The 22,128-nt window shown below is 50.5% G+C and overlaps 2 protein-coding genes across 18 annotated transcripts in view; both read right to left on the bottom strand.

Moving 5' to 3' along the window:
* Window positions 1–3,234, bottom strand: part of BTBD16 (BTB domain containing 16) — a 48,588-nt gene extending 45,354 nt beyond the window's left edge. Inside the window, 3 exon segments of the mRNA XM_073793855.1 lie at window positions 666–802; window positions 3,156–3,203; window positions 3,205–3,234. Coding sequence (XP_073649956.1) covers window positions 666–802; window positions 3,156–3,203; window positions 3,205–3,234 — 215 coding nt within the window.
* A 9,294-nt stretch (window positions 3,235–12,528) lies between these two features.
* The window catches only part of TACC2 (transforming acidic coiled-coil containing protein 2), a 185,395-nt gene continuing 175,795 nt past the window's right edge, over window positions 12,529–22,128 (bottom strand). For all 17 annotated transcript variants that reach the window (XM_073793857.1, XM_073793867.1, XM_073793862.1 and 14 more), the window contains 4 exons: window positions 16,977–17,137; window positions 16,652–16,758; window positions 16,139–16,259; window positions 12,529–13,076 (listed from right to left, as the gene is read on the bottom strand). In XM_073793857.1, the coding sequence (XP_073649958.1) occupies window positions 13,011–13,076; window positions 16,139–16,259; window positions 16,652–16,758; window positions 16,977–17,137 (455 nt within the window). In that variant the 3' untranslated portion in view covers window positions 12,529–13,010. The remainder of the gene's footprint in view (window positions 13,077–16,138; window positions 16,260–16,651; window positions 16,759–16,976; window positions 17,138–22,128) is intronic.

A 22,128-nucleotide genomic window follows, 5' to 3' on the forward strand; every position in this document is an offset into this window, starting at 1 on the left:
TGGGTTCGTGCCCCGGTCCGGGAAGATCCCACATGCCGCGGAGCGGCTGGGCCCGTGAGCCATGGCCGCTGAGCCTGCGCGTCCGGAGCCTGTGCTCTGCAACGGGAGAGGCTGCAGCAGTGAGAGGCCCGTGTGCCGCAAAAAAAAAAAAAAAAGAGGGCAAAGGCCAGGGAAGTGAAGTGTTCCTTCTGCAACGGGATCCAGCTCTGTGTCCCCAGGAGAGGCAAATAAAAACTCATAACCCGAAGAAGTGATGCTCTAAGCCAGCTGCTCGGAACACTTTGCGGGTGAGCGGAAGCCTGCTTCTCCCCTTGCTGGGTGGACATGCGCATTCGTGGGACGGGTTCAAACTCTGAGCCAGGCCGTCTCACTTTGTTTGTCAACAAATCAGTTGATAAACTTAGAATCCTGTTAGGGTCCAAAGTTCCCAGTACAAAGGAAAATCTAGAAAAAAAATTCTCAATCTCTCTGGACTTTAATCACCACCCACAGACATTCTCAGAGGAAGCTGTCACCCTGATCCTGTCCATCCCTAAGGGATGGTCCCAAAGGCAGCCTTCCTTGCAAATACCCAGGACAGCCCACCTGCCCAATCAGAGTTGCCCAACCATGGGGCACTTCCCAGAAGGGTGGCTCACCCCGCCATGGGCCTTTGGTCTTCCTACCTGTCTGGGTTCTTCAGAACTTCATCAAAGTCTACGTTGACAGCCTTGCACATCTGGGAAAGCGCCAGCAGGTCCCCCAAAAAAGGCTCTCTGAGGAAACGCCACCGGCTGGTTGAGCCAACGATCCGGCGTTCCAGCTGGGGTTTGTGCTGCTTGGAAAGAAAGAACGTCTTTTTTTAACGACACATAAATACCAGGTTTTCCAAATTGTACAGCAGAAAGGAAATCAAGATAAATTTTAAAAGGCTGGTTAATTTTCAAAGATGGCCAATATTTTTCCAGAGCTGTCTTCTCAAGACAAATATATTGTACTCAGGAGACTGAGGACTTCAAGCCACAAAGTAATTTGGAATTTAGCACCCGGGACAGGAGGTGCCAGAGGTGAAATGTCAGGGAGAAAGATATCAAACTGAGGAGATCTGGCGCAGGGACTGTTTTTTTTTAAATTGCGATAAAATACACAAAACATAAAACTCACCATTTAATCCATTTTGTAGGTACAATTAGTAGCACTTAGTACATTTACAGTGTTGTACAACCATTACAACTATCTAGTTCAGAACCTTTGCATCACTCCTAAAGGAAACTGTCGGCTCATTAAGCCATCACTCCCAAGTTCCCCCTTCCCCACTTCCTGGAAACCACTCATCTGCGTTCTGTCTCTATGGATTTGCCTGTTCTGGAAATTTCATGTAAATGGAATCCTACAATAGTGGCCTTTTAAGTCTGGCTTCTTTCACTTTGCATGTTTTCAAGGTTCATCCACGTTGTAGCCTGTGTCAGAATTCCATTCCTTTTTAGGGCTGAATGACATTCCATTGTGGGGAGAGACCACCTTTTGTTTATCCATTCACCAGCTGATAGCTATTGGGGTTGTTACAAACTTTTGGCTACTGTGAAGAGTGCTGCTATGAATATTCGTGTATGAGTTTCTGTTTGAACACCTGTTTTCAGTTCTTTTGGTATAAACCCAGGACTGGAACAGGTGGGCCACTGGGTGGGGACTTTTCCTTAGACATTTTCTTAAGGTCCTGGGCTTCAGCAATTTCCTTAAGGGAGCGGTACAAAACCCAGCATGGATGTAAACCTCAGATGTGGTGGCTCAAGGAAACCTACGCAGGACAAGTGCACGAGGAGGGACCCATAGGAATGGGTGAAACGGATCCTAAGCCACACCAGGCACCAACAGGGTGGTGGGGAGACCACAGGCCATGGAATGGAGGATCTGAGTTCAAATCTTGTTTTTGCCACTGACTGGTTGTGTGACCTTGGGCAAAAAATTTACTCTTTTGAGCCTCTTGGACCTCATATATAAAATGGGAATAATGACGACGATAATGAGGATGAATATGAGGATGAGGATGAGGATGAGAATGAGGATGTGGATGTGGATGAGCATGAGGATGTGGATGAGGATGAGGATGAGGATGAGGATGCGGATGCGGATGAGGATGAGGATGAGGATGAGGATGAGGATGAGGATGAGGATGCGGATGAGGATGTGGATGAGTATGAGGATGAGGATGAGGATGCGGATGAGGATGAGGATGTGGATGAGGATGAGGATGAGGATGCGGATGAGGATGCGGATGAGGATGAGGATGAGGATGTGGATGTGGATGTGGATGTGGATGAGGATGAGGACGAGGATGTGGACGAGGACGTGGACGAGGACGAGGACGAGGACGTGTACGTGGACGAGGACGTGGACGTGGACGTGGACGAGGACGTGGACGTGGACGAGGACGTGGACGAGGACGAGGGTGTGGATGAGGACCAGGACGTGGACGAGGACGTGGACAAGGATGTGGATGAGGATGAGGATGAGAATGAGGATGTGGATGTGGATGAGGATGAGGACGAGGACGTGGACGAGGACGTGGACGTGGACGAGGACGAGGACGAGGATGTGGATGAGGACCAGGACGAAGACGTGGACGAGGACGTGGATGAGGATGTGGATGAGGATGAGGACGAGGATGAGGATGTGGATGAGGATGTGGATGTGGATGAGGATGAGGATGAGGATGAGGATGAGGATGAGGATGAGGACGAGGATGAGGACGAGGACGTGGACGTGGACGAGGACGAGGACGAGGACGTGGACGTGGACGTGGACGAGGACATAGACGAGGACGTGGACGAGGATGTGGACGAGGACGTGGATAAGGATGAGGATGAGGATGAGGATGAGGATGTGGATGAGGATGAGGATGAGGATGAGGATGAGGATGTGGATGAGGATAAGGATGCTGTTGAAATGATAAAATAAAGTTTGGGAACTATGCTTTAGTATAGTGCCTGGAATATGGTGGGTGATTGAAAACTGTAGAATCTGAACCTAGATACAGCCCTGCTGAAGTGTGACACAAAAATGATGGGCTCTGACAGCAGGCCTCCAACACACTCTTCCCAGCTGAGTCAGCCAATAAAGCTTGAGGTCCTCAGGGGTGCTGGACCCATCCCCTTGTGGAAACCCAGCAATACAACTGTCACCAGGTGCTTCTGTTCCTCACCATTGCCTGCCCTCTTGTGAAACTGATCTACTTACCGGATTCAGCATTTTCATGAAGGACCATGGAGATTACACAAAGGGAAGAAGCACCTGGAAGATGAAAGAGGTAAATTTTAAATTTCAGAAAATTTCCAAAGGGTCTTTTCAAAATATTATGGAGGGGATTGGACCAAAGAATCTATATTTTGCCACAAAAGTAATAATGAGTAAGCCTCAAGTGTCGGTTATTTACCAAATTAAGTGAAAAATCTAACTTTTGAAAGCACATTAGTAGAAAGACGATTCTCTGCTCTTGTGCTGGGAAAAGTGTCTCGGATCAAGCAAAATAGGAGATAATCCACGATCCTCTGATTCTCCACCCTTTACCAAGGTGATGGGGACCAAAGGAGGCCTATGAGTAGGCTGACCATGTAATTTGTCATTCAGACCAGGAGGCTAAAAGGGGTGATACTAATAATTAGGCCTAGACAGCTAGTGTCGACCAGGGCTGTCGTGGAGCACAGTGGACTCATCTCACCTTAGTTTTGAGGGACATGAAAGGGGCTGAGTGGCAGAACTTCCCAGCTGTCTCTGATCATTTTTAGGGTAGTTTGGTTGCAAGCAACAGAAAGTAACTCTGTTAATGATATGGCAAAAAAAAATCTGGGGGTTAAGGGAGGTTGGGATTTGTTGAAAGGATGGTAAGGGAAAGAGGGAACTCAGAATCAAAGGGAAAACGGAGACTCTTTTTGGGGACGGCCAGGAAGCAGCTCCAGGGATACGGTGCAAGCACCAGTGTCCACCTGGGTCAGACGCTGCATCTAGGCTGCCTCTAGCAGTTCCCAGTCTCACCCCCCCACCCACCCGCCCCAGTCAGTCTTGGGCAGTCCTCCTCCACTGAAATTCTCAGCAAAAGAACACAACTGGCTTGGCTTAGGTCTCAGGCGGGCAGACAGCTTGATTAACTCTCCCAACGAGACTGCAGTGGGGACTGGGTGGTTCCCCAGAACAAGCTTGGGGAGAAGCGTAGTGGCCGAGCAGGCAAAACCAGCAGGAACTAGGTCACCTGGTGACCAAGCACCCCACCTGACTCTGTGCATCACTCCCCAGATAGCATTTCACCTGCACTATAGCCGTGGTGCTGAGAAGGGGCTCACTTGTCCATTTAACAAGTATATTCTGTGCAGCTGCCATATGCAAGGAGAGTGTTGTTTTTGGGATACGGCAGTGAGCAAAGTGGACAGGATCTCTGCCTCGTGGAACTTCTATTCCACCTGGGCAGACAGGCTTTTCTTTTCCTTTTAATTACCTTAGATTTCTTACATTGCCAAAGTGATACAGGTTCATTGCAACAAGTGAGCTAATACAAAGACAAGTAAAGAAAAATTTAACAAGAGCCACATAATATTTCATACTGTGGATATATCATAATTTATTAGACTATTCACCTGTTCAGTTTGTTTCCTGTGTTTTTACTCCCAAAAACAATGCTGCAATAAACATACATACATATATGTATGTGTGTATATGTATATATATATATTTTTTAAATTTTATTTATTTATTTTTGGCTGCATTGGGTCTTCGTTGCTGCACGCGGGCTTTCTCTAGTTGCGGTGAGCGGGGGCTACTCTTCATTGCGGTGCGCGAGCTTCTCGTTGCGTTGTCTTCTCTTGCTGTGGAGCACGGGCCCTAGGCACGTGGGCTCAGTAGTTGTGGCTCGCGGGCTTAGCTGCTCTGTGGCATGTGGGATCCTCCCGGACCAGGGGTTGAACCCGTGTCCCCTGCATTGGTAGGCAGCTCCTTAACCACTGAGCCACCAGGGAAGCCATATATATATGTTTTTAAACACAGGTATTTATATCTATAGCTGTTAACTATATCTCTATCCATCTATCTATCTATCATCTATCTTTCTATATCTATATATATCTTTGTGTGTTATTGCTTTTACTTCTAAGAAACAGATCCTTCAAAGTGGGATTATGCTAAAGAAGACAGGTATCTTTAATTGATGATGCCAACTCACTTTCCCAAAAGTTATAGTAATTTGCATTCCCATCCAATTTGTAAGTGCTTTTCCCCCCACACCATCTCCAGTACTCGGTATTATCAATATTTATTTTTGCCAATCTGGTGGGTGATAGTTTCAGATTGTTATTTTAATTTGAGCTTCCCTGGCCACTATTAAGATTCGTTTATATATGTATCAGCCTTATAACTTTTTATTCCTGAGAAGTGCCTAATCATAGGCTTTCCTCATTGCCACTGGATTGATATAGTTTCCTTAGCATTTCTCGAAGCTCTCTGTATACTACAGACGTTAATCTTTTGTCTACCTTACATATTGCAGAAATTTTCTCCAGCGTATCACTTGTCTTTTCACTTTGTGAATATTATACAAAGTATTTAATTAGGTATGGAAAATATGTCAATTACATATGTATGCCTATACGTATATCTCTCTGTATGTATATGTACATATCTATCCTTTGACTATCCCTAACTTAAAAACTGGATATCAAATTGATGTGTTTCCTTTATGGCTGGGTTTCCATCTTGCATAAGGAGGTTTTTCCTACCCCCAGGTAACACATATATGCTTCTCTGATCCATTTTCCACGCAGGCGTCAGAAAGACCCTCAAGTCCGCAATGTCAAATCTTTCACCAGCTTCCACAGTCCTTACTATAAACTCCTGAACCCTCAGTGGAGCCACTTTGAGGTTAGAGTTACATTCTAAAGCAAGCCTGGTCAGCACAGAATGAACCACAGCCAGACAGAAGTTTCCCCATACCTAAGCAGAACTCAGCATCGGCTTAAGAGGGGGAGGCTGGGGTTTGCACTGAGGTACCCAAGCTCCGGCTTGGTATCCCAGAGCCTTTTTAGCTGATCTTGAAATCCAGGGCTATCTCAATGGCCTGGACATGTTATTTTTCCTTTTTTCATCACACCAGGCAAAATGTCCTTTAAAGGGTTTTGAGGGTTGGTTCCTGGGTCACTCTGATTGGCATGAGTTACTTAAGATGGTACCTCAGCTCCCAGACCCCTCCTGCCTCCCAGCCCAGAACTCCCGAAGCCCCTCTCTGCCAACTGACCATATGGAATCAAGTCCAAGCAGTGCCCTACGGATGCCCTCTGTGTCTCTAACGTGGATGAAAGTACCAGCCATACTTACTACTTTGAAGCCCCCTTGCCCACCGCAGGTGTGCTTACAGGGGGAGCTAGTGGAACGAAGGCACTCTCATTACATCGGTCTCTGAATTACAGGAGAGCTGAGAGCCATTCGCCTTCTGAGCCTGAATCCTCAGAGCGCTCATGACACGTGGGGCTCACCTTTTTCTTCCTGTGGGCAAGGTGCTACGGCAGGGGAGCTCACCTTTGGTTTCCTCGGGTCTTTGTGGGCACCATGGCAACATCAGGGAAGGTTCCGAGCACTCCCTGTTCCAGGCTCAGTCTCAGCACAGGCTGGGGGCTGCGGGAGGGATAGAGTCTTACAGAGACCAACTGCGGTGCCACGCATGTCCTCCTCCACTTCCCTCCTTAGGGAAACAGTGTCATTCCTGTTTCCATGTAGCGCCACGCTTCCTTACAGCGCCTGGGGTAACTAGAGTCTCTAAAAGGGCCTCAGTGGGAACCAACCCCTAAATCCTCAGTCCTCATCTGTAAAATAAGATTGGACTAGAAGGTTCTCAGATCCCTCCCAGCTTTGGCATTCTGGGGAGCTCCTTTTCTAGATCTAGTATCCAGAAATGTTTAGACAAAATTGTTTAAATAAAAATTGGAGCATTTTTTATTACTGAAAGCTATGCCTGATGACTTATTTTGTTGGTAGATGATTTTTAATCTGCTCTCTCCGGGAACTGATAACTGTCTACAAGTTGGGGACAAGGCCGAGACCCTTCATAACACGGGCTAAGGTGGGATCTTGCAGTGTCCTCAGTGCCTTGGTCTGCGAAGCCTGTGAGGTAAGGAGCTGGGACCTCGTCCACTGAAGTCCTGGACCCCACCCCAGGGCTCACAGAAACGCCAGCTACTGTAATAGGAGCCTGGAGTCGGTGCAGCTTGTTAAGACCTGAGGGCCTTCAGGCGCAGCCTCTCCTGAGTCAAGTAAATTATAAACCAAAACAGGAAAGTAGCTACTCTGCCTACGGGTAATTGTGTTGTCGAATCTGTAAAACCCTTGATAAAAAGGAGGCACCCCCAAATGTACCTCCCTCCTCACTCTCGGACCTGTGATCCTCCTGACACCCACATTCTGCTTTGCAGAGTAGTTGGTGACTGTGACGTGTCCAATGGCGGCTTACCCATCCCTGTGTGCCCCCAGAGCCCAGCAGCAAACGCAGCCCCTGGGACCTGCTCAACAATGTCTCAACTTGGATAACTGGATCTATGAGTCCCTACCCACCACTGTCTTTGCACATGGATGAGCACTGTGTGTGTGTGTGTGTGTGCGCGCGCGCATGTGCGTGTATCTGCTTCTGTGTGGGTCATGGTCCCATCTCAGCAGAAGTCTGTGTGCAAATGGGCAGATTCACTCCCTCTTTGCGGCTCCCTTCCATCCACTCCAAATTTTCCCAGCCCCTGTCCCTGGAATGTAGGACCCCACATAAGATTTCAATTAAAAAGTTTGAAACACGTTGTCCTGGACCATCTGGCAATTCCACTCGCTCCATTATGGGCCACATCCCAGGATGCCCTCAGGTACCACTCTCTGGGGCACAGAAGGCAGGCCCTTGGGCGCCCCCTAGTGTCCACTCTAGGGAAGCATCCCAGGGTGGCACACTCCTCTCTGTCCGTAAGCAGAACCCCTGGCCTTGGCTGGATCCATCACTTCCTACAGAGTCTGAGCTCAGGGATCCCGGGCCTTCAGCCTACCCCAAAGCCCTCTATCCACATATCTCCCCACAAATCTTGGGAGCTGAGCTATTGGCCAAAGTCAAAGACAGCAAATACAAATAAATAGAAATGGCTCCCATAATGCTTCCCTAAAGCCCTTTCCTGGTGGCCTTCAAACTAGCCAATCCTAAGCCTGCTCACCCTGTCTCACCTGTTCCTTCCCTCGGGAACCACAACAAAGGCTCTTGCCCACATTTTCCCCCTTCTCCCTCTGGCTCCTGCTGAACCCTACAGTGCTTCCCCATGTGGCCCTGCTCCCCTCCCCTTGGGAACTGTGAGTAGCAAACTATGTTTTCCGTGGCAATTGTCTCCTCATCTGTTGGCCTTATCCTACCCGAATTATAATAAAACCTACATTTTAAAACACCGACCCAGTCCTGAGGCTTCAGGGAGAGTTCTCTGTAGGAAGTGATATCAAGGATGAGCGCCAAGGGGGTATGAATTAGCTGAGAGATACGATGATGGGCCAGGGGTGGGTGTCCCAGGTGGAGGGAACAGCATACGCTGGGCTGCAGTGAAGGATGCCCACGCAGTCTGATTGCACGATAGGGCGGGAACCTGGGACAGGAGGCCAGAAGGGGAGCAGGGAACAGATCTCCCGGGGCTTGGAGGGGCTGAGGAGTCTGGGTTTTGTCTAGTCCTACCACTTTTGATCTCCAGGTTGCTTTTCCCAGCTCCTAAAAAGCTCAAAAGAAAAACTTGTGAATTCTCCAGATTCTGCCATTGCTGTTCCAGGGAACCCAGAAGCCTGGCCACCAGCCTGGGGAGGTGCCACAGGTCCACTGACTGCTGAGGGAAACACACAAAGGCCAGGAAGAGCAAAGCCGCTCACGACAGCCTAACAGAGCACACCTGGGGCAGCCCCATCACCCTTCCCATCCATTGAACAAAGAGCAGGGTTTTCATACTCCGTAAAAACAATAGTGAAGCCAGCCCAGACTCAAGGCAGAGACACCAATCAGATGAATTAAAGAATGGACCTGAGGACCACGGCAGGCAGCAGAGCGCATTCCCTCCCCTGTGCCTTCTCTCCCCACCACTTTCTGCTCCGACCTCCTTGGGAAGGAATCTGTTAGCCTGGGGAAAGCAAAGGATCTTGCAGTCACTGAAGAAACCAGGATCCAATCTCCTGGCTGAGTGATTCAGCCAAGTCCCTGGGGTTAACCTCTCTGAGCCTCTGTTTCCCTCTTGTAAAATGGAAATAGAAAATAGTTCCCGGGCTTCCCTGGTGGCGCACTGGTTGAGAGTCCGCCTGCCCATGCAGGGGACGCGGGTCCCTGCCCCGGTCCGGGAAGATCCCACAGGCCGCGGAGCGGCTGGGCCTGTGAGCCATGGCCGCTGAGCCTGCGCGTCCGGAGCCTGTGCTCCGAAACGGGAGAGGCCACAACAGTGAGAGGCCCACGTACGGCAAAAAAAAAAAAAAAAAAAAAAAAGTTCCCATTCACCAGAATATTTCAAGGATAAAATGAGCTAGAGAGGGGCTTACCTGGTGGCGCAGTGGTTGAGAGTCCGCCTGCCGATGCAGGGAACGCGGGTTCGTGCCTCAGTCCGGGAAGATCTCACATGCCGCGGAGCGGCTAGGCCCGTGAGCCATGGCCGCTGAGCCTGCGCGTCCGGAGCCTGTGCTCCGCAACGGGAGAGGCCACAACAGTGAGAGGCCCGCGTTAAAAAAAAAAAAAAAAAAAAAGCTAGAGAGCACTGACCCCAAAGGAGACCCCGCGGGTGCTCACGTGTAAACATCCTTCCTCCTGCCCACATGGCCTGCGCATGCGCACATCTCCACCCCGCCCCCATCGGAACACTGCCTGTCCCGCTCAATTTTTCACGTGGAATGTCCTGGAAAGCAGAGAGGCTTTGCTGAGCAAGGATTACGTGAAAGGAGCTGCTCAGGGAGCCAGGCATCCCTCACTCTGGGCCTGTCACCTCCAATACGGAGCAAAGCCCTGCTTCCGTAAGCCTTCCCCAGACTCACCTCACCCAAGTCCAAATCCTATGCTGTGTATCTACAGGCCTCCTAAGACCCACTTACTGAGATGCCCCACAGCTCCCCCTGGCGGGCATCCTTCCTCACTGCAACTAGCAATAAACCCGACTTGTTCAACCACTGTTGTGTTCATGGCGGCCATTGGCTGGAAGACAGTGACAGCATTCACCCAGGTTATTCACTTGAGGAATTTAACCTAAGGAAAGACTCACATTCATAAACATATGTGCATAAAGAAAGTCACTGCAGCTGCGTGCATAATGATAGCAAAACACTGGACACGATATAAATGTCCATCAGTGGGCAGTTGGTTAAATACACTTTGGTTCCATGGAAGACATGGAGCCATTCAAAATGATGACAAACAGCGATATTTATTTATATAAGAGTTACCATAGCGTGATAGCCACATTATAGTATTAGGTGATAAAAAGGTTTACAAAACGTTATGCAGGGGCTCTGCAGATGGCTGTGTCGGTGTGACACCACATAACTCCAAATAATCCACTTTCATAAAAATAAGTCTTTCATACACTGAGGGAAAAAGGCATAGAAATATAAGCATAAAAACATTAATAGGGCTTCCCTGGTGGTGCAGTGGTTAAGAATCCACCTGCCAATGCAGGGGACACGAGTTCAAGCCCTGGTCTGGGAAGATGCCACATGCCGCAGAGCAACTAAGCCCGTGTGCCACAACTACTGGGCCTGCGCTCTAGAGCCCGCGAGCCTCAACTACTGAGCCGGCATGCCACAACGACTGAAGCCCGTGCGCCTAGAGCCCGTGCTCCACAACAGGAGAAGCCACTGCCACAGGAGGCCCGCGCACCGCAACGAAGAGTAGCCCCCGCTCACCGCAACTAGAGAAAGGCCGCGCGCAGCAACAAAGACCCAATGCAGCCAAAACTAAATAAATTAATTTTAAAAAACATTAATAGCATCTCTTGGTTTGGGGATTATGAGGGTTTTTTCTCACCTGCACTTCTAGATTTTTAGCGATGGAAATGTTTTACTTAATAAAAAATGTTAAAGCTTTCGAGCGATAGGAATGAGAAGGTAACTGAGGTCAGAATCTGGGGGCGGGGTGGAAGGGGGGTTTGGTCTGGATGAGCGAGCATGGGGGGCAGGGGGCCGCGGCTGAGCCCTGGGAGGTGTACCCAGAGGCTGGACCAAGCAGAGGTTGCTGGGCAGTGGCAGGAGGCACAGCCCTGCCCTGGTTAGGGTCCCTGCCCAGTGTCCAGTGAGGGTGACAGCGGGACGCGAGGCAGGTATTTTCTCCCAGAAAGGCAGGCTGTGTCTCTCTCTCCTGCGTGGTACAGCTGAGCTTCATCTACCTGGTACGTTATAGAAGAGACTCTCCCACCCCACCCCGTTGCCACCCAGCTGAGGCTGCACAGGGCCTGCCCTGCTAGGGGTGGGGTGGGCCTGTGGGAGGGGAGCATCCCTTAGCCACTGTGGCTGGGCAGGAGAGGGCCATTCAAGCCCAGGGCTATCAGGCGCTTGGGGCTGCTTTCCAAGCCAATACCCCACACCACAGGTGTCCTCCCCAAAAGATACATCCACATCCCACTACCTGTGAATGTGACCTTATTTGGAAATAGGGTATTTGCAGTTGTAATTGAGAATCTTGAGATGAGCTCATCCTGGATACAGCATGAGCCCTAAAGCCAAAGAGCGGTGTCCTTATAAGAGAACGGAGAGGCAGATGTGAGACAGAAGAGAAGCGCACGTGAAGACGGAGACAGAGATTGTCATGATGCAGCTACAAGCCAGGGAACATCAAGGATTGCCGGCCACGGCCAGGTGCCGGGGGAGGCACGGAACAGACTCTCAGAGCCTCCAGAGGGAACAAACCCCACCTACGCTTTGACTTTGGACTTCTGGCCTCCAGAACTACGAGGGGGTAAATTTCTGTCGTTTAAGCTGCGAAGTTTGTGGTGATTTGTTACGGCCATCCTGGGAAACTGGGACACCTCCCCTACCCCTTCACTGCCCTTATACACCCACCCTTCAAGCTGGGGTCCCTGGGAAAGTTAGGAGCAGTTAGGGAATCTAAGGCAGACATATCCCTAACCTCCAGAGTGGCTTAATTACCTGAATAGCCACCATTTCCTATTCCTTTGGAGAGGAATGGACATTTCAGGGTTGATCTGCACAGACTAAAGGAATGAACAGGAAGAGTGACAGCCTGCTATCTCTTTGAGCCAATAAAGGGAAGTAGATTTTGCCCCCCTCAAGTCCAAGAGAATTTGTAAAAACAAAATTTAAGTTAATTTAACACACTCAATTATTTAAGTAGCAAGTCAATATTTCTCAATTGCTTCATCTTACAAACACAGCCACGATAAACAAAGGAAATGTTATTTAAATCTGTGGACAAAATAATGAGCCCAGACAGAGAAGAGTGAAAGGCCAAATCTGATACGATTTAACAAAGGTGAGAAAAGACCCAACCTTTCCCAGAAAATAAATCACAGCCACACTTATTGCCAAGATCCAAAGAAAAAAATTTATTTACAATAGAGAATTTTATTTGAAACATGCATTTTCTTTTTTTTTTTTAACAAATCAGCAAATGCAGATCAAGTTTACACTCCTTAAGGCAAGAGTCCCTTTGCAAGCTGTACATGATCATATTAAATCCAAAAGCCGCTCACCCTGGAAACTCATGTACAAAGGGCAAGGCCAAGGTCAGCGATTTGTCTTTTATTAGAGAATCAGACAATCTCCCTGATACAGGAACTCTGAGGTCAACTTGCTATGAATTATACTAGGAAAATGCAAACCAATAGCAAGAAATTCTGATAGTCTCCTTAGTACTGCATATAATCAAATCAACTTTATTTAGAAAGGAAATACAGTAGTGCATACGAAAAAGTGAAAACAGAACCTGTCCACATAACCAGAGGGACAGCAGTGTGCCGACCGTCATATTGCACGCAATGGTCAAAGTCCAAACATTTGGTTCAAAGTTAGCTTTTCCCCATTTTGGCAATCAGTTCATCACAAATCTTGGTGAGTTCTTCTATCTCTTTATTCTGCAAATGAAGACAAAAAAAGAGGTTGTTTGAAATCAAGTCAATCAGAATGGTCACTGGGCTTTTTAAGAGGAAGGGGTCCTTTGGGCCACCTGGTCCCCCTGAATTTATCCAAAGCAGCAAAAGAAATGACCTGGAGCCAAACAATCTGTACATCCCAGCTCTAGCTGTGTGACCCTGGGCAAGTTACACAACCTCTCTGGGCCTCAATTTTCCTTATCTCAAATGTGTGGTTAATAACATCTGTCTCTCTCAGAATTAAATGAGGTAAGAAATATAAAGTTCCCTGCACAGCACATAGTAAAGGCTTAACTAGTATTGGTTCTCTTCCATTTATTTGTCTCCATGGATGTGGGCACAGAAGGATGGTGGCTTTTTTTGAGAAATGCCACCAGAGGGGATAAGCAAGTCTACCTGGATGGGATCCCTAGCATTATTCAGAGGATGCCAGGTGAGGAGGTGCTGTGGATACAGGGCCCGAGGAGAGAGGTGAGGGCAGATGCAAGCCGTCTTCAGGGGCTCCTCAAGTCACACCTTGCCCGTCCTCGGAAGCCCCGTCAAGAGGAGTCAACTACATGTCATCTCGCACCAGTGATCCGACAACACTGTCCATTCTCCAGGGACGGGGATCAACGGGGCGATGCCTCCATCGGGACAGCAGCGGCTCTGCTCTCAGATGGACTAAATGTCGGGCCTGATGCTCATCTGGCTCAGCAGCCAATCCTGAAAGGTCCTCTCCAAGGGGGCGAGATCTTTCCAGTATCCCCAGAACATTGTGCAGCCAGCTTTTCCTCGAGGTCCCCATGGAAGGCAAGTCAATCACAAGCCTGTGCCCTGACGCTGTACTGAGGCCCCTCCCCAGAAACCCTGGGTCCTAAGACACCTTCCAGCCCGGAGCCACCTGCCCTGTGTCCCAGCTGGGCTCCGGGTGCCACTCATCACTGAGCCGGTGCCTGGGAGGAATCAGCCCTCCTTAGCAGGGGAGAGGTTCGGTCCTGGCTGCAGCCCTGCCACCAGCCCCGCCGGGAGAGAGCCCCACCTGGAACATCCCCTTGGCCTCGGCCCTGGCCCGTCTATAGAGTTTTCGGCTCCCTGAGGCACTGAAATGCCGGTTGGAAGATGGGGCTCTGCATGGGCTGCAGGACCAGTCACTAATCCTGAAATTACTATTATCGCCACTACTGCCACTGCTGGGGCTGCTAACAGTGATTTTTCATCTTATTGGAGCACTTACCACATGCCGGGCACCATGCAAACCCAGCCTAGGCCCTGTGGTTGCACTGTGTGCTCATTGCAGTCCCTTAAAGGTAGCCATTATTATCCCCCCACTTTTCAGTGAGGAAACTGAGGCTCAGAGAGGTTAAGCATTGTGCGTAAGGTCACACAGTTGGTCAGACGTAGCAAACCTGGAATGCAAATTCAGGTCGGCCTGGCTCCTATACAGCTTGGCTATTTTATGCATTAGGCATGCTGAGAGGTACTAGCAGACCCACTAGCTATCAGTTCTTGGAGGTTCTCCAAGCTCTGTCCTGGCACCATCAGCCCACCGCCCAGGAAACTGCCCCATCGAGGAGCTCAGCGCACTGGGCAAAAGTCCCAGCTCGCTTTATCAAGTCCCCCGACTGGGTGAACTGCCCAACGCCGTCACCTGAGAGCTGCCCTGGGGGGGAATCATGCTTCTGGATCTCTTGAAAACAGAGACCACCGTCTCCATATCACTTAGAGCCATTTAGCGAAGAACTCATGTGCTTAACCCCTTCTTCCTGAGTCTTAGTTTAAGACAAAACTATGTCTGCAGATACATTTGTATTTTTTCTGTTATCCAAAACAATGCAAATCCAACTGGCTTTCTCCTTGTCTTTTAGCTTGCCAGAAAACCTAGCATCAATCACCTCCACTTTGCGACCGTAACCATCTGAACAGGCCGGGTGCCTTGAAAAGCACCTCTCCTGACCCTGGTTTTAGCTCTATTGATTTAGCTAACATCAGGATGCAACTTAAACACCATCGTACCCTGATGGAAACAAGAGGGAACAATCTCAAACCTTCAAGATCTACTGGTTCAGTCCTCCGACATTACAAACCTAGAAACCGAGGTGAAGGGCCAGGCCTGCCGAGGGTCAGGATGGATGGCAGGGAGGGGCAGGGACCTGAATCTCTCCCTGACACCATGCAGGTGACGTGGGAGGTGGTACCTGCCCACTGCAGAGGTTAGCACTGCTTGGCCCAGAACCCCTGGGGACCCCAGCCAGCCGTGCTGGAACCTGGATGGGTGCTTCTAGGGGAGCAGAGGCCATTTGGGAGACACCCTGGGCTCCTGCTGCTACCTGCCTATAAAGTGTCCTCACCAACGCCCATCAGGACCCCAATGCATGTGAAGTGCTGCTGCCCCCGGCCACTGGGCCCTCAGATGACCCCATCCTGGGGAATCCTAAGGCTCAGTAAATCAACCAGAATGGGGGTGCATGTCTGCAAACACACCCAGGGAGGAAGCCTGCCTGGCGCACACTCACTCAGAATCAGATTCACAGCACCCCTGGGTGGAAGGGGCTTCTCATGTGGACACCCAGGGAGACGGTGTTTAAGGTGGTCCAAGCACTTGACTGGAAATCGGGAAATCCGGGGACAGGCTGAGGGACCTCAGGAGGATCCCACCATCCGCGAAAATGAGGGGACACCTGGGGGCCCTTCTGACCCTGACGCTGCCCATGTTCTGCAGCAGGGGGCTGCCTGGTGGGTACCATCCACTTACTGGTAAACTCGCTGGATGCAGGGATTAAAGTACTATGCCTGGCACACTGCAAGTGCTGAGCAAATATCTGACGAATGAACGCTGAAAAGGAATGAAAAATGGCAATTCCCAGAAAGGCAGAAAAGAGGCCAGCCTCAGGGCTGCGGTAACCTGGATCTTCCAGAGGGAGAGCGAGGCCATGCTCATGAAGCATGAACTTGTCCCGGGAGTGCCTGACATGCGGGCTGTCCTGGAGCTGCCACGGGCACAGGGAAGCCTAGCCTCTGTGTGTCTCAGTGTCTGGCCAGCCCGGCCCGCCTGGGCCTGTTACCTTCTGCTCCAGCGTTCTTTCCAGAGCGTCCACTCGAAGCTGCTCCTTCCGCAGGCTTGCCTGGTACGCAGCCTGTTCCTGCTGGGCCTTGCCCCGGACCTGGGCGATCTCAGCGTTGGCCCTGCAAGAACGGCGCGGGGATGGGGTTCAGAAATGATCACCCTTCCTCGCAGATGCCTCCCGCTTTCCTTCTCCCAAATCTGGGTAGGGGGAACCCCATCACCTGGCTCCAGCTCTTTCTAATGGGGGCTGGAGCACAGGAGCCCATGAGAACCCCCACGCTCGTGATGCCGAGGTACTTCCAGGGGGTACCCCGGAAATTACAACACGCATCCCTTATTTATCAAGATGGATGCGAATGGAGAGTGCATTCTCATCCTGAACTGTATTGAAAAGCACAGCTACAATAACCACCCTGCCCAAGCCGACGGCAGGGGTGCCAGGAGCTCCCAGCCTGCCTCGGCCGGGGCTGCTGGGGGGCCCTTGGGAGCAGACCCGGGGTGGGGGCATCACCTGTCCAGCTTCTCCTCCGCGTGGACCTTCAGCGCCTGGTACCTCTGCTCTTCCTTCTTTACTCGGGACAGGTACTCCTGCGCACATTTCTTCAGCACCTCTTCATTCTGACTCGACAGAAGACAGGGGTCGAGGCCACAGAAGAAATGCCGAGGAGGGTTGGGAACCCCAAGTGCCCTGGGACGCGGGTGTAACGCCGGACAGCCAAGTCCGAGCACCCCGGCCTCCAGGGACGGCCTTCCCGAGCGGCCCACAATCCTCCCAGCCCGCCCCACCTCCTCCGTCCCACGCGTCCCTCCCGCTCTGCCCGCGAACCTCAACACACCTTGCGGAAGCCCTCCAGGACCTCCTTCATCTTCTCGTATCTCCTGAAGAGATCGGCCAGAGATTTCTCCACCGAGTTCAGGTCGGCCAGGGCCTGCTCCTTCTCCAGGACCAGCTGCTGGACCGTCTGGTGGGAAACTGACTTCTCCCTCTGTTCATCCTCTGGCAGGAGACACAGGAACAAACTGATGGGGCCCATGGGTTCTGGACCTGGTCTCTGGGGCTGGCTGAGTCCTCAGATGCAACTCAGCCTGACTAGCGAGCAATCTCAGACCTTGGCTTTTGGTTGAGACAGACCCACTCCCCCGAACCCATCCAGCTCTAAAGGAACAAAACCCACGGGCGCAGCATCCCAGACCTGGGCCTGGGCAACATTAGATGGGATGGAAACGAGCCAGCATTCTTTAACCTGATCAATGCAACCCTGGAGACCCTGGTGATTCTATGTGATTGTCCACAGCACACAGACCGATCCATAAGGTAAGAAAGAAAACGTTGCTACTGAATTTTGTGTTGGTCCGGATTAAAAGGTGCCGTAGATTGAGCTGTGAGGGAGGGAATCTCCCTTCTTAAGTGTTATTATTAAGCTTAAGCTTAAGTGTTATTATTAACCGTTTTAAGAAAAACGGTTTCCTCGTCCTTAAAACATCCCATGAACCCAAAGCCCACATAATCATGGCCCTGAAATTCTACTCCACACAAAAATGGACATTTCCTTTGATACAGCAAGTATCTTAACTCCCAGGAAAAGGGAGCTATTTCTGTCAAAGTGAGTTTCCCAGTTATGCACAAAAGAATTAAATTCTGGCCCAGTTCAGAGTGGCTGATCCTGGTGAAATGGACTGCTTGGTGGGCCACTGCAGGCGAATATGCCTGGAACCCCGTGAAAATCCCTCATATTGATGGGAACGGCTTTCTCTGGCCACTCTATAGAAAAGCCCCTCGACCGCACAGCGCTCTCTATGCTTTGTATGCCAATCCATCATTGGTCTGGGTGGGCAAGGAACCACTTGCTCTGAACCGTCTGGAACTTTGCTGACAGCAGAGAGTGGCGGGGGTGAGGGGAAGCCCCACTCCGAGCTCCTGTCCTTCCTTGGCCCCAGGTCAGCTGGGAGGGGTGCCTGGGCCGCAGGATGGACAGCAGCTGTAAATGATGACACAGCCATGGTAAGAGCAGCGGCCAGTGTACCGGGCTCTTGCACATGTTGGGCACCGGACCAACTGTTATCTTGATTCAATGCTCCTAAGCCACTTCCAGGAAGTCCAAACCAGGTCACCCCACCCCAGGGGCTTCCCTCTGCCCTGGAATAAAATCCAAACCCCTGCCCACATGCTCTGCTCTCAGCACTGCTGCGCCTCTGCTGGGAACGCCAGCCTGGAGCTTCCCGCCTCGTTCAGAGGCACCGTCCCTGAGCCCGTTTGGGAAACGCCTCCTCTGAGGGGCCCAGTGGTGGCCACTCCGTATCGTGAAATCAGACGTGTGGGTGTGCACGTGTGTGTGTGTAGAAGGCACACTCCCTGGGAGCAGGGTCCTGAGTCTGTTCTGTCCACTGCTCTGTCCCAGAACTAGGACAGTGCCGGACTCACAGCACCTCAATACGCGCCGTGCAGCTGGGCAGTGAATGAATGAGCACAGCCTTGCGGCAGATTTCTAGTATCCCTCCGACAGGAGAAGTCGAGTCACTTGTTCACTGAGGACGCAGCAGATCCAGATCCAAACCCAAGGCTGTGCTCATAACTGCATCTCCACGTGAGCCCCTTAGGGATGGACCTGGAAGGATGTAGCTCCCTTAAAAGTGGGGAGAGGGCGCTTCCCTGGTGGCACAGCGGTTGAGAGTCCGCCTGCCGATGCAGGGGACACGGGTTCGTGCCCCCGTCCGGGAGGATCCCACATGCCGCAGAGCGGCTGGGCCCGTGAGCCATGGCCACTGAGCCTGCGCGTCCGGAGCCTGTGCTCCGCAACGGGAGAGGCCACAGCAGTGAGAGGCCCGCGTACCGCAAAAAAAAAAAAAAAAAAAAAGTGGGGAGATGTTGCTTTGGGTTCTTTTCCCTTAGATTCCCGATAGACGGGCATCTTTCTGTATCCTGACGTCAGGCATGTTCTCGGGTGGGGGAGGAGGGAAGAGCACGGAACAGGGGACCACATTCTGGTTTCGGCTCCAGCCCTGACCATAAGCTTGCTCATAAGTCCTCCCTCGAGGTCCCAGGGCCTCATTTCCAAAAGGAGGGGCTTCTCACACACAGATGGCTGTGCCCACCCAGCAGGGTCCGATTCAGTCAGTCTGGGGTGGGGCCGAGGATCTGCATCTGTGACAAGGTCCCCAGCGATGCTGAGGCAGCTGGTCCCGGGACCACGTTTGGAGAACCACAGGCCCGGAAGATGCCTGAGGTCCTCATACCCTGCCTCTCAGAGATCCCGCTACCAGGGCAGAGGTGAAGACCCAGGAGCCAGAGTCTGAGAGTCCACATTCCAGACCTGGCTCTGAGACTTCCCAGCTGTGTGACCTTGGGCAGAGGTTTTCAGCTCTGTCCTCCACAGCTGAAACAGGGGATCCCAGTATTTCTCTTATGGCATTTGGGAAAAGATTAAATATAAAGCCCTCAACACATAGTAAGAAGCCAGCATCAGTGACCCGTTATCAGCAGCATCACTGCCTCCCCCCAGCTGGTATGATGTCAAGTCCCAGTGACCCACGAAGGGGGAGCTTTTTAACATATGGCAAGAACAGAACCGCCAGCAATCTGTTTGCTACGTCTAGACTCCTAAAAGAAAGGGCGTTACAAAGTTCCACCAGTAACCAAATGCTTGTTTTTATTCTTTGAATTTTAGCTGCTTCCTTAGTTCTCGGCAAGCTGTACGATGCACATTCTGGGCTGGTTCTACGCCATGTATACATTTCACTTGGCTTGGTAAAGGAGCCATTTATCAAACGGAGTCCATCTGATTTCCTGGATCTGAGATTAGGCCGCCTCAGCTTCCTTTCCTCCCCCCATAACCCTTGTAAAAATAGAATTTCCCTGTTCCCGGGGAGAGAGGGAGGAGGAGAGAATGCTGGAGGAGGAGAGAATGCTTCACACATCTTTTTTTTTTTTTTTTTGTAACTTACAAATGCTGCTAGGTGCTTCAAAGCAGGAAATCAGCTCAAGACCCAAGATGTTCTATAGACACAACAATAAAACAACGGCCCTGGAGATGTTCTGGCTTTTTCAGGCGGAAACACTATTAAACCATGTGGGGAATGCAGCCAAAACACAAAAGCAAAAGAAACAAAAATAGAAAAACAAACAAACAAATAAGGGTTGCAGTGGGCGGGTGTCAAATTAGGTGAAAAAGCATTTACTTACCAGGCTTGCCTGTTTGTTTTGCAAGCAAAGGGCAAGAAGCAACGGAAAATGGAAGCAAAACAGATAATCAGGGCAGTTGTTAGGAAAGCAGGAAAAAAAAAATCAATCGCAACAACCTGGAATGCAGAAAGCACAGAAATCCCTTTTTGTTCTGAATTCTCAATAGTCAATGAAACATATTCTCTTTAGTAACATATGGTGAGAACGGACTGTGATGACAAGACAGATGTCACACCAACATGGAGCATGTGTGAAGGTTAAACAGAGGTCAGGGAGCCAGGCTGGAGTCAAGGCTAGTGGAAGTTGGGTAGAAGCTGGTTTTAACTTCAAAATGCTATTACATTCACTCTGGGCCCTGAACGGCAAGCTCTCTGGGCCTGAGCTTCCCTTTCCATGAGGAATGGTGGGTGGGTGGGTGAGCGGAAATGAGAAGAAAAATACGGGATCCAGATGAGACATATGGGTGTGTTTCCTGCCTCAAAAGAAGGCAGGTCCCGCCCAGAGCTACAGTGAGCTCCAGCCATGCCGCAGCCCCACACCATCCTCGGCAAGGACACAAGGACCCTGAAACTGACAGTGGCCCTAATCGGCGACCTGCAAGTGACTGATGGATGACACCCACAGACATGCCACCTCTCGGATGAGAACAGCTCTGGGAAGGTGGGTGATGAACGGGACAGGAAGTGAGGATGGGGAGGGGGCGATGAGGAACAGACACACCATGAGGCGCCACCCCAAGTGACGGCACTGCTTCCAGCCAGGGACGCTGGGGAGGGGGTCTCGCAGAGCCACCCGCAGAGTGCTTAAACACCCCCAAAACAGGAAAACGCTGAGGGAAAATTTCACAGCTCTTGAAGAGAGGGGCTCTCAGGCCAAACACGCCAGGTCTCCTGGAGGGGGTGGGGATAGGGGGGTGGCATGTGTGGCCTTAATCCCTGGAGTCAGGGTTCCACACGCTCCTCAGACTGTGTCTGAATTGAAAACACTGTTCTAACTACTGTCACCTGCAGCGTGGAAAGCATCAAAGTCCAATACTCTTTCTGTCACCACAAGGACAGGCCACTAGGTCAACTAGAGACTCTGGCTCTGTCAGTTTTCAAGAGGGAATGTCTGCTTCTATCAAACCGCCAGCCGAGCCAGAACATCTGGTTGCTCTGGGCGGCCTGCCGTCAGGACAAAGGCTCTTCAACACTGGCCTAAACGTCATTGTCAAAAGTAAAAAATAAAAATGGATGACTGAGACGCAGAAGGATGTTTCCAGATGAGCCATGTAGGTTTGAGTGACATTTTCACGTCCCAAGACTCCAGGATGCGGAAAGGTTGCCAAACAATGTGTATTGGAAGATATAAATCCTTCCTTCTGACCATTTTCAGCAGCAGTTTCAGTTCCAAGGGTTTTTTTTTTTTTATCTCATCCATATGTATCCATATGTTATACCAATTTAACAGAGGTTTCATTTGATAGAAAGCATACACCATGAGGCTGATCCTTTAAAAAACCCCAATAGGCTTCCCTTGAGCTCTGGGAGAAATGGTCTTTATTATAATAAACCAAAATTAAAGTTCTTTTGAATGGAAGCTTCTTCACTGTTCCCAAGGCTGTGGTCATATTTACCTTGGGGCAAAAGCTAGAGGTGTGGTGTGACATATCCAAACGTTTGAGATGACGAGGGGTCACCTGCTAAAACAGCATCAAGCTGTGGTTTGCAGTAAGCTTATGTCCTTTGGAGTAAAAGGTTTTTTAAAAAACTGCTATCATGGACCTAAGCAAATAAATAAACAAAGATCCCACACCTCGCACCCAGAGT

This window comes from Tursiops truncatus, chromosome 16 (assembly GCF_011762595.2).
Source record: "Tursiops truncatus isolate mTurTru1 chromosome 16, mTurTru1.mat.Y, whole genome shotgun sequence".
Lineage (NCBI taxonomy): Eukaryota > Metazoa > Chordata > Mammalia > Artiodactyla > Delphinidae > Tursiops > Tursiops truncatus.